This window comes from Protopterus annectens, chromosome 17.part0, assembly GCF_019279795.1.
Source record: "Protopterus annectens isolate FY-2018-M chromosome 17.part0, PAN1.0, whole genome shotgun sequence".
Classification (NCBI taxonomy): Eukaryota; Metazoa; Chordata; order Ceratodontiformes; family Protopteridae; genus Protopterus; species Protopterus annectens.
This window is the reverse complement of record NC_056751.1, coordinates 785,316,279-785,332,145: the sequence shown is the minus strand read 5'-3', so window position 1 is coordinate 785,332,145 and position 15,867 is coordinate 785,316,279. Positions and strand designations below refer to the sequence as shown.

Here is a 15,867-nt window from a genome sequence, read left to right as displayed (position 1 = left end):
TTCATTTGTAGTTTTACAGCAAGTAGAGCACACTATAAGAGGAGGCCCTTGGGAGCTCAGACTGGAAGAGTCTAAATTGGAATGGCAAATCCGCACTTCAGCCCACATTTTACCAGGGCTGAATAAGGCTTTGTCTATTAAATGCTTGTTGAAAATAAAAGCACTTGCTAGGTAGCTGGTTACATGGTTTCAATGAATTTTAAGTGTTTAAGTTTTTATACATCTAAATATTTTAAATTGTTATATACTTTTGGTGTTTTTAGATATAATATTCACCCCTCCTCTTTAAGAATTAATTGTGTTTGATTTATTCTATTTTATTTTTTCAATGCAATTTTGTTTTTAAACATTTATTCTGGTGTTATTGATTATTTTTATATTACTAACATATAAGTATGTCTAGCTGTGACTTTAAGAATTCAAACCTTAGCTGTGATGTTTTATTTAAATAATTTTAAATAAGGTTAAATAAATCTACATAGTTTTATAGAAATGTATCCATTAATTAAGCACTTGATGTAATTTGTGACATCATAATTAATTAAGCCTTTACATTGACTGCTTGGTTTAACAGTTTGTATTTAAGTACAATGCAGAGTTTTATGTATTTTTAGTCTGAAGAAGTTAGAGTATTTTCTCCAATGAAAGCGCTTACTTTACTGTAATAAAGTGTGTGTTGGAGTGTTCCTGTAGCCTGCTCGCATCATTTTACTTCAGTTTTGCCTTTTTTCGTAGTTGTTTGGTTTATGGATATTTTAGTCAACAGAATCAAAAAATCTATGACGACTTATAAATGAAGATCAAGCACATTTCAAATATAATAGGTGTACCTATGATAACATGTTCTATGATAACATACAAATAATATTAACCCTTAGCAACTTTCTAAAGAGAGAGAAACAAGAAGCTTTATTAATCGCTTCCGATATAGAGAAAGCTTTTGATTCCCTAAAATCGGATTACTTGTTTAAAGTATTAGAATTATATCATTTTCCTCATTCCTTTATTTCATTAATAAAGAATATATATAAACACAATCTAGCATATGTGAAATTAGGTTATTTCACCTTTGAATCAATATCATTAACAAAAGGTACAAAACAAGGTTGTCCCATGTCCCCTATATTATTTGCATTAGCTATTGAATTCTTTGCCTCTTTGATACGCAATAATCCCAAAATAGGAGACATAAACATATATAGTCAATACAATTCAAAAATCATGTTATTTGTAGATGATATATGTCTTACTATGACCACGTCTAAAAAATCTTTGAAAGAGTTAGACACACAAGTTGAACATTTTTATTCAATTTTAAAACTACATTTTAATAAAAATAAATCAAATTTCATGATACCGAATAAAAAAATGATTTTCAGATAAATGATAATCAAATAATTCGTAAACAAGTTCTCACCTTAAACTATTTAGGTATAACACTAGGCACAAACATAGAAGAAACATCATCTATAAATTATAAAAATATTATATATACAAGACTAGTGTAGTAAAATGGAATAAAATATATTTAACATTTGAAGATAGACTACGATTAATAAAGATATTACTGCCAAAATTTTATACATAGCACAAGCCATTCCCATAATACTAGACAAGCATTTTTTAAAAGAAATAAATACATTATTATTAAAATTTCTTTGTTATCCCAACAAAAACAGAATAGCTCTCACACATCGCATTAGACCCTGGAAACAAGGAGGGAGTAACTTGCCAGATGAAGTTTATATTAAAGCCTCCATCTTCAGAATCATTATAAATTGGATAGATCCAAATTATTCTTCCAGTTGGAAAACTTTACACACTATTATTTATTCAAATGAAAGTACCATTTTGAAGAATTTAATGTTAGATGATCACATTAACAAACCATGGCATATCTTATGCACTAGCTTTCAATATAATCTAACAAAACCTACTAAACTGAGATTCATAAATGACATGTATAATTCATTTAGAAGATCTGTAATTTCTAACACAGACATAAAGTTATGGCTGGATCTTTTATATCCTTTTTGTGTCACAAAAAATTTCCAAAACAAAATACATAGGATGGTCTTTATTACTTGGGAAGTGACAAACTTTATTTGTAGGCAACAATGCATTAACAATCAAAGGGTTACAGATAGCCAGTGCATAGCAAGAACATATGACCTCCCTTCATCAGATTGGCTTATACTTCAAAGTGTTTTAATATATTCACAAGATCTATGCAGAATGACCAATAACTTCTCCTTTAGAGCAAGATCTAAATTTATAAATTATTTATTTGAATTAATATATAATAATTAAAACTGGGAAAGCTTAATGTCATAATTATATAATATTTTAATACATTACAAAGTTAATAACAATCTGAAAATTTGGAATCATATTACAAAAGGACATTCAATAAATGTATCTATGGAAAATAAAACTAAAATATTAAATTCTATTAAATTAACATCCCACATGTAATACTGGAGAATCTAAACGTTGAAATTTCTGCATACAGCTTTTTATACACCCAATAAATTAGCAAAATTGAATACATCTAATAATATCATATGTTGTTGATGTTTACAAACATGTAAAGCAGATTGGTTGCATATTTTTCATAATTGTATCAAAGTAAAAAATGTTGGGAAGATATTGACAATTTCTTACAAGACATATTTTCAGATACATTTGTAGCATCTAGGTCTTTATTTTTGTGGAGTGTCAATGAGAATCTAGAATTAAATAATAATAATCTCTACTTACTCTGGAATATACTAGCGAACGCTAGAAAATGTATTTCCAGAAAATGGAAATCAAATTCTGAACCATCTTTTGAAGAATTCTTATCACTCTTGAAGGAAACTGTGCTGATTGAAACTAAAGCAAAAGAACTAAGAATAACACCAAAACTATGGAACAATAATCCATGGGGAAAAATGTTCTCTTACTAAGATATTAAACTTGAACTCAGACTCTCTATAAATGTTTGAGAAAAGAGAAAAAATATCCTCTTTTATTTTGTATGATATTACTTTGATTGGACTGGACAATTCTTTCTTCAGGCCAATTATAAATATTGTATATAGTTAGTAATCTTGTTTCATTCATTAGACAATGTATTAAGAACTTATATGATAAATGTTTGTAAAAAGCTAATAAAAACATTTGAATGAGAAGAAGTGTGTGTTATACTTATAGGAACAAAAACATGAGAACATGATAAGTATAATGCACCATGAGGGGTTAGCATTAATGGATCTATGGACACACCCAGTGTTATCTACAAGTCAGTATATCTGTATCATAAAAGTGAACATCAAACAACAAATATATAATGAAAATGCAAGCCTATAAAATATAGCCACTGGTAATTATGTAATACTAATATTATTTCTATGTTCTATTTTCAGACAACTATGATCCAGCAAAAAGGGCCCTTTGAAACTTGCACTGCATTTGGATCAAGTAAGCTCTTAAAATTTAAATATTTAACACATATTATTACCAGACAACGGACTTAAGTTCATACTCTTGAGTCCTTTGTTTACATCATACTGAACTCAGTATTTAGCAGTAGAAATTACCTCCATTGCAGTGGAATATGCAAAAAAGTGAAAAAATATTTGCTCTAATGATTTATTGTTTGTAAACAAAATAATGTATAGAACACTGCTTATGAGGATCTATTACAGACTGATGTCGTTTATTCCGCACTGTTAATGATGCATTTAATTTTTCAAGCAATGAAATGATGGTTTATGAGGAACAGATTTTTAGAATCCGCAAATAGTTTTGAAATTAAATATTTAAACTGAGTGTGTAAAGAAACTCCACAATCCTGGGTTCATTCATGGCCTTCACTTGCCATTTGTGTGGCGTTTGCATCCCATCCTCATCATATTGGTTGATTAGCTACCCCAAGCTGCCCATATAAATTGCATTTACACTTGCCTTGGAGGCTTTGGTCACAGATGAAAAAGCTCAGTAGTTGGGATTCCCAAAAATGTCACCACCAGTGCTGTCTGGTCAGCACTGCATTACTCAGTAGTGCAGCAGGGATATTCTGCAATTCAAAGACATTTTATGGCTGTGATGAGCAGCATCTCTTTAGTGCTCATTAACTCATCTCTGCATTGAACACTAAAAGTTAGACCACACTGTGTTAATGTTCACCCTAAAAGCCTAAGCAACACAGTTGTACATGTACACAAGTACCATCAAACAGACACAGACATCCAGACTATTGCAATCATGCACCAGCATACACTCGTCCATGATCATTCACATACATATGCACACACCCACAGTCATCCTCACATACAGACATCCATACTGCAGCAATTATACACCAATCTGTACTTTCTCACAATCACTCACAGATGCGCACACACACACACACACACACACACACACACACACACACACACACACACACACACACACACACACACACACACACACACACACACACACACACAGATGCATACATACACGCATGTGCACGTACACACATCCACACACACAGAGTTTAGCAGTACTTATCTCCTGCGGTGCTACCAACCCCCCCCCCTTCTCCACTGTGCTGCACAACTAAAGCAGGAGAGCTTTCCTTTTTCAGATACAGACAATATTTCTGCAGGAAGATGTTCCCCTGGACTACAGCATTTGCATTTGCCAGCAAGATGACTCTCTGTCTAGAGACTGGTGCCTTTACACTGCTGTAGCTGTACAGCATTCTCTGAATCTCTCAAGCCTTATAAACTGACCAGTCCTTCTCTGAATGTGATTTTGCAGTGTATTAGGCATTGCTGAAGTTCTGTGAAATCATTTTGTTAAGTAGTTATTTTGTACTGTGAATATTATCCATTACACCTAATTATACTGACCTCATATCATTTTCCATTTAATTTTGTCCAAAATATATTCTGCAAAAAGACTTATATTAAACACATTGATCTTTTAGTCTTTTTTATGCATTGTATGCTGTTTATTTATTTATTTTTTTTGTATTCCATACTCTGTTTCTGTATCTGAAAACAAGTCTCTGAACTGGATTAATGAATCTATAACCAGAGCAACTTCATCATTTACTGAATGCATAACCATGACATCATAGCCAGCTATCATCATCATAATTATTGTCATCTGCCTACTAATCCCTATGTTTATGCGTGTATTTACTTATATGTTTCTCTTGTGGTACAAAAGTCTAAGCTGAATCATGTGAACAGATTAAGGATTAGTAAGCAAGCAGATGATTTATTTTCCAGCCATTATGCATTGCTCATAAACCTTTCATCTGACCCTTTGCCTCCAGTGTATGTACCATATGAGTTTGAATGCCAATCTATGACTACAAAGAGATCGATGCATCAAGCACTGGGAAAAGCTTGCTATGTATAACAAGCTTAACTATGTCTTAACAGGTTTTGTCTAGAACATGTAATCATAAAAAAGGCACAACAGCAAATGTACTTTCTGCGACAGCTGAGGCAATACAACCTCCAACAGGAACTGTTGATTCAGTTCTATACAGCAGTCATTCAGTCTGTTCTCAGTTCATCCATAACAGTGTGGTTTGGATCTCTTTTTAATCATGACAAAAATAGGTTACATCGAATAGTCAGGTCTGCCGAAAATATCATCGGTGCTAGTTTGCCCTCCTTACAGGACCTGTGCTATTCCAGAGACATGAAAGGGGCAGGGGAAATCATCACCAACTCTTCACATCCAGGCCACCATCTTTTTAAACTATCACCAGCAGCCAGGCATTATAGATTAATACACACCAAAACAAACAGATATAAGAACAGTTTTTTCCACAGGCCATCAAGTTTCTAAACGGTTAACTCAGCTTATTAGGCTGGATATTTTTTCCCAAGACTCCGAGGATTCTGCAGTATTGTTTACATATTGTGAATATCTGTTTCTTTCAGAGAGTATTTCAGTATTTCTTGCACTGAGTTGCACTTTGCACCTTGTATGTATACATATATGCATATGTATATTTACTTTTTTATCTAGTTCTTAATAGTTGCATGTATGTCATTTATATTACTCATACTTGGAGAGTCACTGAAACTGGTGTCAAATTCCTTGTATGCATCATTGGCTGATTGGGGTTACCTGGACTATGGCTTGAAGTAAGCACCTCATTGGTTCTTTCAAGCTTTTTTTAAAGTTGTTTTAGGTTTCAACTTTGTTACTGAAGTTAACTTGTGAGTGTTTCTGCCATTTCACACTGAGCTAATCGGAGGAAGGGCACTGAGCAAACTCTGATCTGTGATATATAACATTAAGTATCCTGTTTTGTGCTTATTTTTATGAGTTATTTATACCACTTTTATTTTCTGCTGCACACGTTTCTATCTCGTTTCACTGTGTGTGAGGTATTAAGTGGAAATTTTCTACAGTTAAGCATCTGTTTGAGTTTGTTTGTTCTGATTTCCTGCCAAGAAGTGTGTCATATAACTTATTTTTTGCAGTTAAAAGCATTCTCTAGTGTCTCCTTGCTCCTTAATCTGTTTAAAACTTGAATTTAAAGGCTGACTGCATTTCTTCTGTGATTAACATTTCTGCATTTTTGTTTTCTACTTAAGTAGTGTGGGTAGTTGTAGCATTGTCCATATTCAGGCTTGTGTTTTGGGCCTAGTTGTTTGTTTGTAGAGGCTGTGTGCCTGAGCACGTTGTTCCAGGTCATCTTAATTTAGCCAAAGCCATTCTGGAATTTCAGTGAGAGGGAAGTGTTTATGGTCATTGGCTGATTGGGGTTACCTGGACTACAGCTTGGAGTAAGCACCTCACTGGTTCTTTTGAGCTTTTTTTTAAAGTTGTTTCAGGTTTCAACTTTGTTACTTAAGAAGTTAACTTGTGAGTGTTTCTGCAATTTCAGACTGAGCTAATCAGAGGAAGGGCACTGAGCAAACTCTGATCTGTGATATATAACATTAAGTATCCTGTTGTTTTGCTTATTTTTATGAGTTATTTAAAGAACTTTTATTGGCTGCTGCATACTTTTTAGCTAGTTTGACTGTGTGTGTGGTATTAAGTGGAAATTTTCTACAGTTGTTAAGCATCTGTTTGGGTTTCTTTGTTCTGATTTTTGTTTCCAACCATCCCTCCCTGTTGGTATTCTGTTGTTATATTTGGTAGCTTTGCAGTTGCTTGCCCATACCGTAAGGTTGATCTGAGACACCCCTCCACATCTAGTGTCATTACATCATTCTACCTAATACAGGGAGAACATTTGAGAAGGCCAACCCACTTAGATTCTTAACCTTGAATTATCTTCTGCTCCTCCTTTCTCCCTTTCCACTTAAAAAAAAATTCTAAGCTTGTTTCCTGCCTTTCCTGTAAGTAGTCTAGTCCAGATACAGAATTGCTATATCCAGGACTGTTTATAAGCTTCTGAGCCCCCAAGCCTTTCTGTGTTGGAGGGAGGCCTTCTAGCTTATCAGTGTGAGTGGTAAGTACTAGGTAGATAAGCACTAGATAGCTTATCTAAAAAAAAGGTTAGCTAGGGTTAAACTATTCCTGGCGTCATAAAGTCTGCAAATTTTCCCTTAGAACTAGCCAGTTTTTTTTAGTTTTAGCACTCAAATCTGTTTCTTTGAGGTCAGCACTTGTTCAGAACTCATTGTAAGCACTAAATAAGCTACAAATTACTACAGCACTCAACTTTCCTCACTTGTCTAGAGGAAAACAGTTTTTAGTACTTAATAAACACCTATCCAGACATGTCTAAGGATCAGCTCCCAGTGTTTTTTCCTGTCTACCTGATGAATCTGGGCATCTTGGATAAATGCAGCAATTGCCTCATGAACACAGACAACCCTCTCCTCCTACCACACAACACTACAACCTGTGAGAGATGCACTTATATAGCCAAACTGGAAACAAAGCTCTCTTCACCCAAGACTGGACTAGACAGTCAAGAGGAGAAGGTAACACTTGCACCACACCACACTCATCACATAGGCCCTCAAAACCTACACCACCAAAACACACACATAGAAATGCAAAACACACACCTATATTCTTGGAGGCTCTCAAAAATCTGCTCAAGCAACAGGGACTTCCAAAGCAGAAAAACAAGCAACCACCACCTCCCAACACAACCCAAATGACACATAGCCCACAAACTCAGTGTGCCACTCAACCACAACCCATAAAGCATAACAATGTAACCAACACTCTAGTCATAGGTGACTGTATAGTCAGGCACACTAATGTTCCACTCACGAGGCTAAACAAGGAGAAAGTTACTGTCAGCTGCCTGTCTGGTAACAGGATCTGCCACAACGCATGCACTCAGGTACTCCACAACAAGTAAAAATATGACTCTGTCATTGTCCATGTTGGTGTGAATGACCTGAGACATACCTCCCTGGTCTACATGAAAAGAGACATGGAGGAGCTGTCTGATCTTGTAGCCCAGGCAGGTATGACCCTAGGCCTGAGTAGATTCCTGCCATCACCCAGAATGATACCACAGTACAAGGACAAAATGATAGACTTCAACAATTGGCTAAGCTTCTGGTGTCATTCTAAGGGGATCCAGTATCTGTCTGCCTGGGATGACATGATCGACAGACCACAATGCTTTGCCAGAGATGGGCTGCACCTGTTGCCCTTGGGATTCCGGATACTGGCTAAGGCTCCTGCCACCCTATAGTGCCTTTTTTAGGCAAGGTTCAAATGACAAATTCACCACCGCAACAGGTACAAGCAAGCAAAATCTGAGTAATGCTACTCAGTGCTAAAAGTCTAAACCTCAAAATGCACTCACTCGAGGCACTCCTTAAAATGGAGAACATCAACATCTGTGCAGTGACATAGACCTGGTTCAAGGCTCCAGAGAGCACCCCTGCATTACCAGGCTATAATTCATACCACACCTTTTGGCCACCTAACCTTGACCGAAACACTAAAGGCAGAGGAGTGCCCATATTCATTAAGGATATCCACACCTCCAGGCTAGTTGCTCATCATAATGCATCTGAGATTATCCAAGTGCAACTAACTCTGGGCAAGACCACAATCCAAATTGTAGCTTGCTACAGATCCCCCACCATGCTCCAGGATTCCCAGTCCTCTCTTTTTAATACACTGGAAAATATTAGGGTACAACCTAACACCCTAATAATGGGCAATTTCAACTACCCCACCATTGACTGGGAAAACTACTAATGTGCCAACTCTTTTGTTCAACATTTTCTGAAATTTATAAATTCCAATGCTTTGGGTAAACTTATCCACACCACCAACAGGGACAGCAATATCCTAGACCTGGTCATTTCCAACATGGGCAACCGATGTTCCACACCAGAGGTGAATTCCTCGTTGGTCAGATCAGACCACAAGCTAATCACCCTAGACATCCACATCCTGCCCCCACCCCCCATTAGGGGAAATCACTTTAAAAAATTTCTCCAAAGCCAACTTCACTTTTCTTAAGACAGAAGTGGCAAACTTCATGACATCCATGCAGATGGACAATAGAGGTATGACTGCTGAATCCTACACAAATGTACTTTATAAGTACTTACACGAGTGCATGGATCGTGCAATCCCTAACAAAACCAAGATGCTATCCTCCAAAAAAAGGAAGCCAATCTGGTGGTCTCCTGCCATAAAAAATCTCTACAACATAAGAAAGAAACTGTTGCAAAAAAGAATAATATCCCATGATTGGATCAGTAAGAAGCTGAGATCCCTCATAAAATCCTCCAAAGCTAGTTACAAAAACAAAATCGCTACTGATGCTAAAGACAAACACAAAGCATTCTATAGCTATGTCAAGAATCTCAATGGCAACACTCAGATCTGCTCTGAATTACAGCACAATGGCACTAAATATACAGAACCAACTGATATTGCTAACATCCTGGCAGATAGTTTCAGTGCTTACTTTGCCCCCCCACCCCCTAAAGGGCCCATCTCTATACCGGAAGAATGCAAAGTTCCTGTAATCATCAGGTAAAAACCACACTCAACAAAGCCAAGAACATAGCATCCATGGGACTTGCCAACATCCCATGCTGCGTTCTACACAAACTATAGAACAATCCTGCACCCCACCCAAGTACCATGTTCAATCATAGCCTCACCTCAGGCTTCATGCCCACTGAATGGTGCACAGTGACAGTTATCCCACTCCACAAAGGGGAGCTACCATGGAACCTGGGAACTGCCACCCCATTAGCCTGATGAGCCTGGTCTGCAAGACTATGGAACGTATCATCATGGAACTTATAAACAATGATACTGGTAATCTCCAAACTCTGGACTCTACCCAGTTCAGGTTTGTAAAAGGGAGATCATCTCTCCTAAACCTGATAGACTTCTTTAAAGCAGTCACCAAAACCCTAGATGAGGGTAAGGTGGTTCACACAGCCTATCTGGATCTCGCCATGGCCTTCGACACCATCCCCCACTCTGGAATTATAGATAAACTCACTAAGCTAGGTATAAATCCCTATGTCACAAGATGGGTTGCCAACTGGTTCACTGACAGAACCCACACTGTGAAAGTAGCAGACTCCAAATCTGACTTCAGACCAGTGACAAGTGGAGTACCACAGGATTTAGTCCTGGGTCCTCTCCTGTTTGGTATCTACTTCTCTGAAGTACAGGCTAACACAGAAGGACTTTGGCTAACAAAGTTCAAAGATGACTGCAAACTAGGAGCCATAATCAAAACTCCTAATGACGTGGACATCCTACAAAAGGGCCTCACTGAGACAGATGCCTGGTGGCAAAGCCATGGCCTAAAGCTCAATGCCAAAAAGTGCATTGTAATCCCTTTTGGTAAAATCTCTGTACCCATGAACTCCCACATAGGTGGTAGTCTATTTAACACCAAAAGTGTGATAAGAGACCTCAGGACACAGGTGGACAGTAGTCTCTCCTTTGATAATCACATTGCCACAGTAGACAGGAAATCCTTTTATGTGGCACACCTCATCACAAAATGTTTCTCATCCAGGAAAAAAGAGGTCTTTGCTTCCCTCTACTCGTCCCTCATTAGACCCATTGTAGAGTACAACTCCCCTTTTGGTATGTACCTCACAAGACATCTACAACAACTGGAAAGGCTGCAGAAATGCCTCACAGAGGATTACTGGCCTCAAACACATGCCCTACGCAGACCGTCGCATATCACCTACTTTGAGGCGATCTCTGCCTAACATACAAAGCTATGTCAAACCCAAAGTTGTTGGACATGCTCCACTTAAAGAAATCCCAATCCCTCCAAGTTACACTCTCTAGGGACCTAAACCTTGTCACCACAATAAACAGAACATGCTGGAGGGATAGATTCCTGTCCCAGAGAGTTCCCATACTCTGGAACAAACTACCTATCTATATCAAACCAAGCTCCTCATTAGTACTCAAGAAAAATCTTGATGATAGGATGGGAGATGGGAAATTCACCTCGGGGATCAATTCTGTGGCTCTGCTTGACAGGGGCACAGGAAAATCATTTTCTTGGATGGCGAAAGCCAGGGTACCTTTTTGGCTTAGGCTTATATAGGCCCTAGGGCCAATAGCCTAGTACCTTCCTCTGAACCTATACTTGGCCAACAAAATTTCATTCTGATTCTAAAAAATAGTTCAACTGGTTCATTGTCATAACAACCTAATATGCTGGGAAAGCACTTGAAGCTTCATAGCTGAAACAGTGAGGAATGGAGAGCTTGGATTTTAATACACTGAAATTTGAGAAATGTTTATTTGTTCAGTGATGGGCATCATGATGCATATTGTCCATGCCAGCTGTCACATTTTGAATTTTGATCTTTAATTTATGGAAGAACATGTTTGACTGAATGCTGGAGCAACCATTCCTGGCTAAGAAGTATTCTTCATTCTGGATTCACTCATCTCAAGAACATTATTAGTGAAAAGACCCAAGCTGTCTTAGTCTTTAAATACAGAATTAGAAATAAAGCGTTGTGTCTCTAGAAAAATAACATTCTGTTGAGTCAGAAAGTGGTTCTAGAGTTCAAAATACTTACACCAAAATGACGGCAAACAAAGTTCATTTCTTCTGATATGATGGAAGAAATACAGAAAATCTAGAAATAATGTAGAAATGAGGAGAGGTGGCAAAACATAATGATTGCCAGACTACGATAGTGAATAGGATTGTCAGATATATTTTAATTTCTTCATAAAAATCATAGGAACTTCAAGACCAGTGAGCCTTTTGACCATCACATCTTGCTGACTGCTACCCTAGACTGTACCTCCCTTCTCAAGGTGGGTTAGGCCTTCTCAAGGTGGGTTAGGCCAGTCAAGCCTAGGGTGCATACCTCTAACTGTCCAGATTTTCCCAGAATGACTCAAATGTTTGCTCTGTTCCTCATAAATTGTTTTAGCTTTCCAGTGAATTATTGAGGACTGAAGTTACAAAATAATGTCAGACATTTTAGTTTCAGACCTCATATTTAGAAAATGCATGCTAATATAAAACCTGTTATTCTAGCAACTTTCTAAGTTAAACAGAGCAATGATTAAAATCTGTCCCTAATTTTGGGACTTTCTCCATTGGTTTGGGCTTTGTCCAGATTTCTTGTGCTAAGAGAATAGGAGGTATACCAGGGTGAATTTATGAGTACCCATCCAAAAAATAAATAAAAAAATGCTGAGTGTTTCCACCTCAAACCTCACCCCATAACATAGTTGTGGCCAGCAGCACAGACTCTAGCTCATGCTTATAAGGAGGAAAAGCTGCATATACCAGGTCCTTTGGACACTAACTGTGATGCGCAGTATGAAGAAACTGAAAACACTTTCATCTGTATCAGCATGACTGGCAGGATATTTGAGTATATTCTAAGATTAACTTGCACTTTATGTCAGCATGTTTAATTATGAAATGTAATTAAGTTTTAAATACTGAGTATTTCCCTATGCAAACAGAATGTTTAAAGAGTATGTCAGTGTTTTGGTACATTTCTAAATGTGCATGTCTGAGAGGGAAATTCTAAAGTACTGTGGAGAATCAGCTGAACAATGAGTGATGTCATTAGAATGTTCCTGGTTGCTAAGTGATTATTTAAACAGCTGATTGACAGGAAAATAACTTTTTCAAACAGCTGACTATTATTTAAAAAAAGACAGTTGAGCTGGCAGATTGTCAAGTACTGAGCAGTTTTGTCAAGTGCTGTGCAGTCATTGGACACCCATGAAAGAAAACTCAACCAAAACTGTAAGCCTATCTTTTGCCTTGTTGTTACATGTTAGATTAGATCAGGTACAGTATTCTTTAGTTAGATTAGGAAAGCTTAGTTATTAAGATAGAGTCTTTTCTAGACTAATGGACTCCAATCCTGCAGTTTAATTCTACATCTCTAGTGAATGAGTTGTAGTGTTTATTGAAAGCTATTGATTTATGTTCCTTTAATCATTTTACTTAAGTGTTTTCCATTGCTTTACATTGTGGCTGGAAATCAGTGTTTTTCTTTAAAGATTAGAGAGTGCTTCTACTTATTTGATACTTCCAGGTCACCTCGAAGGCCTAATCACTTATGGTCATAGCTATCATTTATTTTGATATTTAATTTTCATAATTGGACACCCCTTTAGAAGGGCATGAATATACTTTTATTGGTGGCAGTGTTACAGTATTATTTTGGGGAAGGGACAAAGCTGGAAATCTGTGTTAGGCTTTCCCAAAAGTGTTTGGACATGTGAGGTTTAAATTTGAGTGTGAGTGTATCAGAGGTCTTAAACTGGGACACATTGCTCTGAAGTTTATAATAAAGAGTTACATTTGGGGTGGACAGAGGCATATAGTCCAGTCCCAGGAAAATAGAGTGTGTTCCAGTTGTGCTCTTAGGGGAATGTTGTGAAATATTACTCCTGTTTAAGTGACAGTCTCATACTGGTGTCAGTAGTGAGGATTCATGCTACTTAGTTACTGATCCAGGGTAGTAAGAGACATCATTTAATTGTTGGCAGTCTTGTGGGATATTGGCCGGATGTCATTTTAATTGGTGGCAGTCTGGTGGGATATAGCCTGAAGTCACACACAGTATCATCAAGACAGGAGAACACAGATCACAGACTGTGCATTGTGTCAGTGCTAGCCTCTCGACAGTGTAAGATTTAGCTCTAGGTGATATGGCCATGTTGATGAATGTCACCAAAATTGGCATGGGTAGTTACCAGTGATAAGGAGGTTGAAGACCAGGCCTATTCTAACCTATGTCAGGGGACCCATGCTAATGCCAGGAAGGATGTATGTGCCCCTACTGGCAGAGTGTATGCCCACTGCCAAAGTTGGACATAAAGCCAATGAACCTGCCAAATGAACTAAGAATTAATATACTCAGTGTAGGTTAACTGACAGGATGCAGCTTGGCAGTGGGTGACAGCATAAGGAGGAGGCTGGACATCCTATATATCAAGGAGACAAGATTGAAAGCTAGTACATCAAAGTCACTTGGCATGGGATCCAGAGTCTACTACTTAGGAGGAGGAGAGACTAGAAATGTGGTGGGACTTATGTTGAGGGAGAGGCTTCAGAAGACAGTGAGGGATGTCATCAGAATTAGTGATAGGCTCATGGCACTCAGATTCCAGTGTACGGATAAACAACTATTCATGATCTCAGGCTATGCTACAAAGCAGGGCTGTGATAATGAGGAAAGAGTACATTCAGACATCAGTTGCAGGACCTACCAGATAAAGCAGGACAACTTGAACTGGTGTTGATAATAGGTGACCTGAATGCATATATTGGGACGGACAGAACAGAATATGAGGACTGCCTGGATCCACATGGGTGGGACAACAGGAATAAAAAAGGAAGAGGCCATTCTAGACTTCTGTCCAGCAAATGGCTTGATGCTGGCCAACACATGGTTCAGCAAGAGAGACAGTAACAAGATCACATACATGAGTGGACAACATGCTACTCGGGTAGACTTCCTCCTAATAAAAAAGGGCACTGAAATAGAATCAGTGACTGCAAATTCATCTCCAGTGAAAAAGATGGCCCACAGCATAAACCACTCATTGCCAGAATCAGCTGCAAGCAGTGGTCAAGGAAGGCTCTAAGGTCAACAGAGACAAAGCAGAATACCTGGAAGTTGACTGGAGAGAAAGTACAGGAGTAGAAGGATTTACTCTGGTCTTTAGCATCTCAGGAAGAAGATGAAACAGATGGAGCTGAAGAATAATGGCAGCACCTCAAAACAGGATGTGTGAGGCCTATAGAACAGATATGTGGCAGACCCAGATATGGAAGCAAGCTACACAAATAAAGCCAATGGTGAAATACAGAAGTCCAGGAAGTCATTAAAAGAAAGAAGGAGTGCAGGAAAAAGTGGGTGGTAGAAAAGAAGGACTAGGCTAGGAAGGACTACCGGTTGGCTAACAATGAGAGAAGTTGCAAGAGCAAACAACAAGGCATCAGAAGTACTCTCCCAGATTCTGCAAAGCGACTCAGTAAATGACACAATGTAACTTTATCAGGTTTCAAGGCAATGACATAAAAATAAAGATAATCAGTCACCTTTCATAAGGGATGCCAGCAAAAAGCCCTCTCACCAGCCCACAGGACATTAAAAGCAGATGGAAGTACTTCCAGTAGGGTCTGAATGAAGATCACCTGTCAGAAGCTGTACTTCTCCAGACACAGCCTATGATGAAAGCAGAGGAGAAGCTCACTCTAAAAAAAGTAAGGCCAAACTGATAAAAGTAAAGTCAGAGAAAGCAGCAGACTCAGATGAGGTCACAGCAGATATGATAAAGATGTTGAGTGAGATGTAGATAAATGGCTCCTGAGGGTGCACCTAGTAGTGTGGAGAAAAAGGCATATCCCAGATGACTGGAGAATAAGTATACTAGTGCCAGTGT

The 15,867-nt window shown here is 37.9% G+C and overlaps 1 protein-coding gene across 1 annotated transcript in view; it reads left to right on the top strand.

The window, feature by feature from the left end:
- Positions 1 to 3,401: 3,401 nt before the first annotated feature.
- Positions 3,402 to 15,867, top strand: part of LOC122791809 (C1q-related factor-like) — a 61,973-nt gene continuing 49,507 nt past the window's right edge. The window contains exon 1 of the mRNA XM_044059766.1: positions 3,402 to 3,462. Within this exon, the coding sequence (XP_043915701.1) occupies positions 3,414 to 3,462 (49 nt within the window). The 5' untranslated portion in view covers positions 3,402 to 3,413. The remainder of the gene's footprint in view (positions 3,463 to 15,867) is intronic.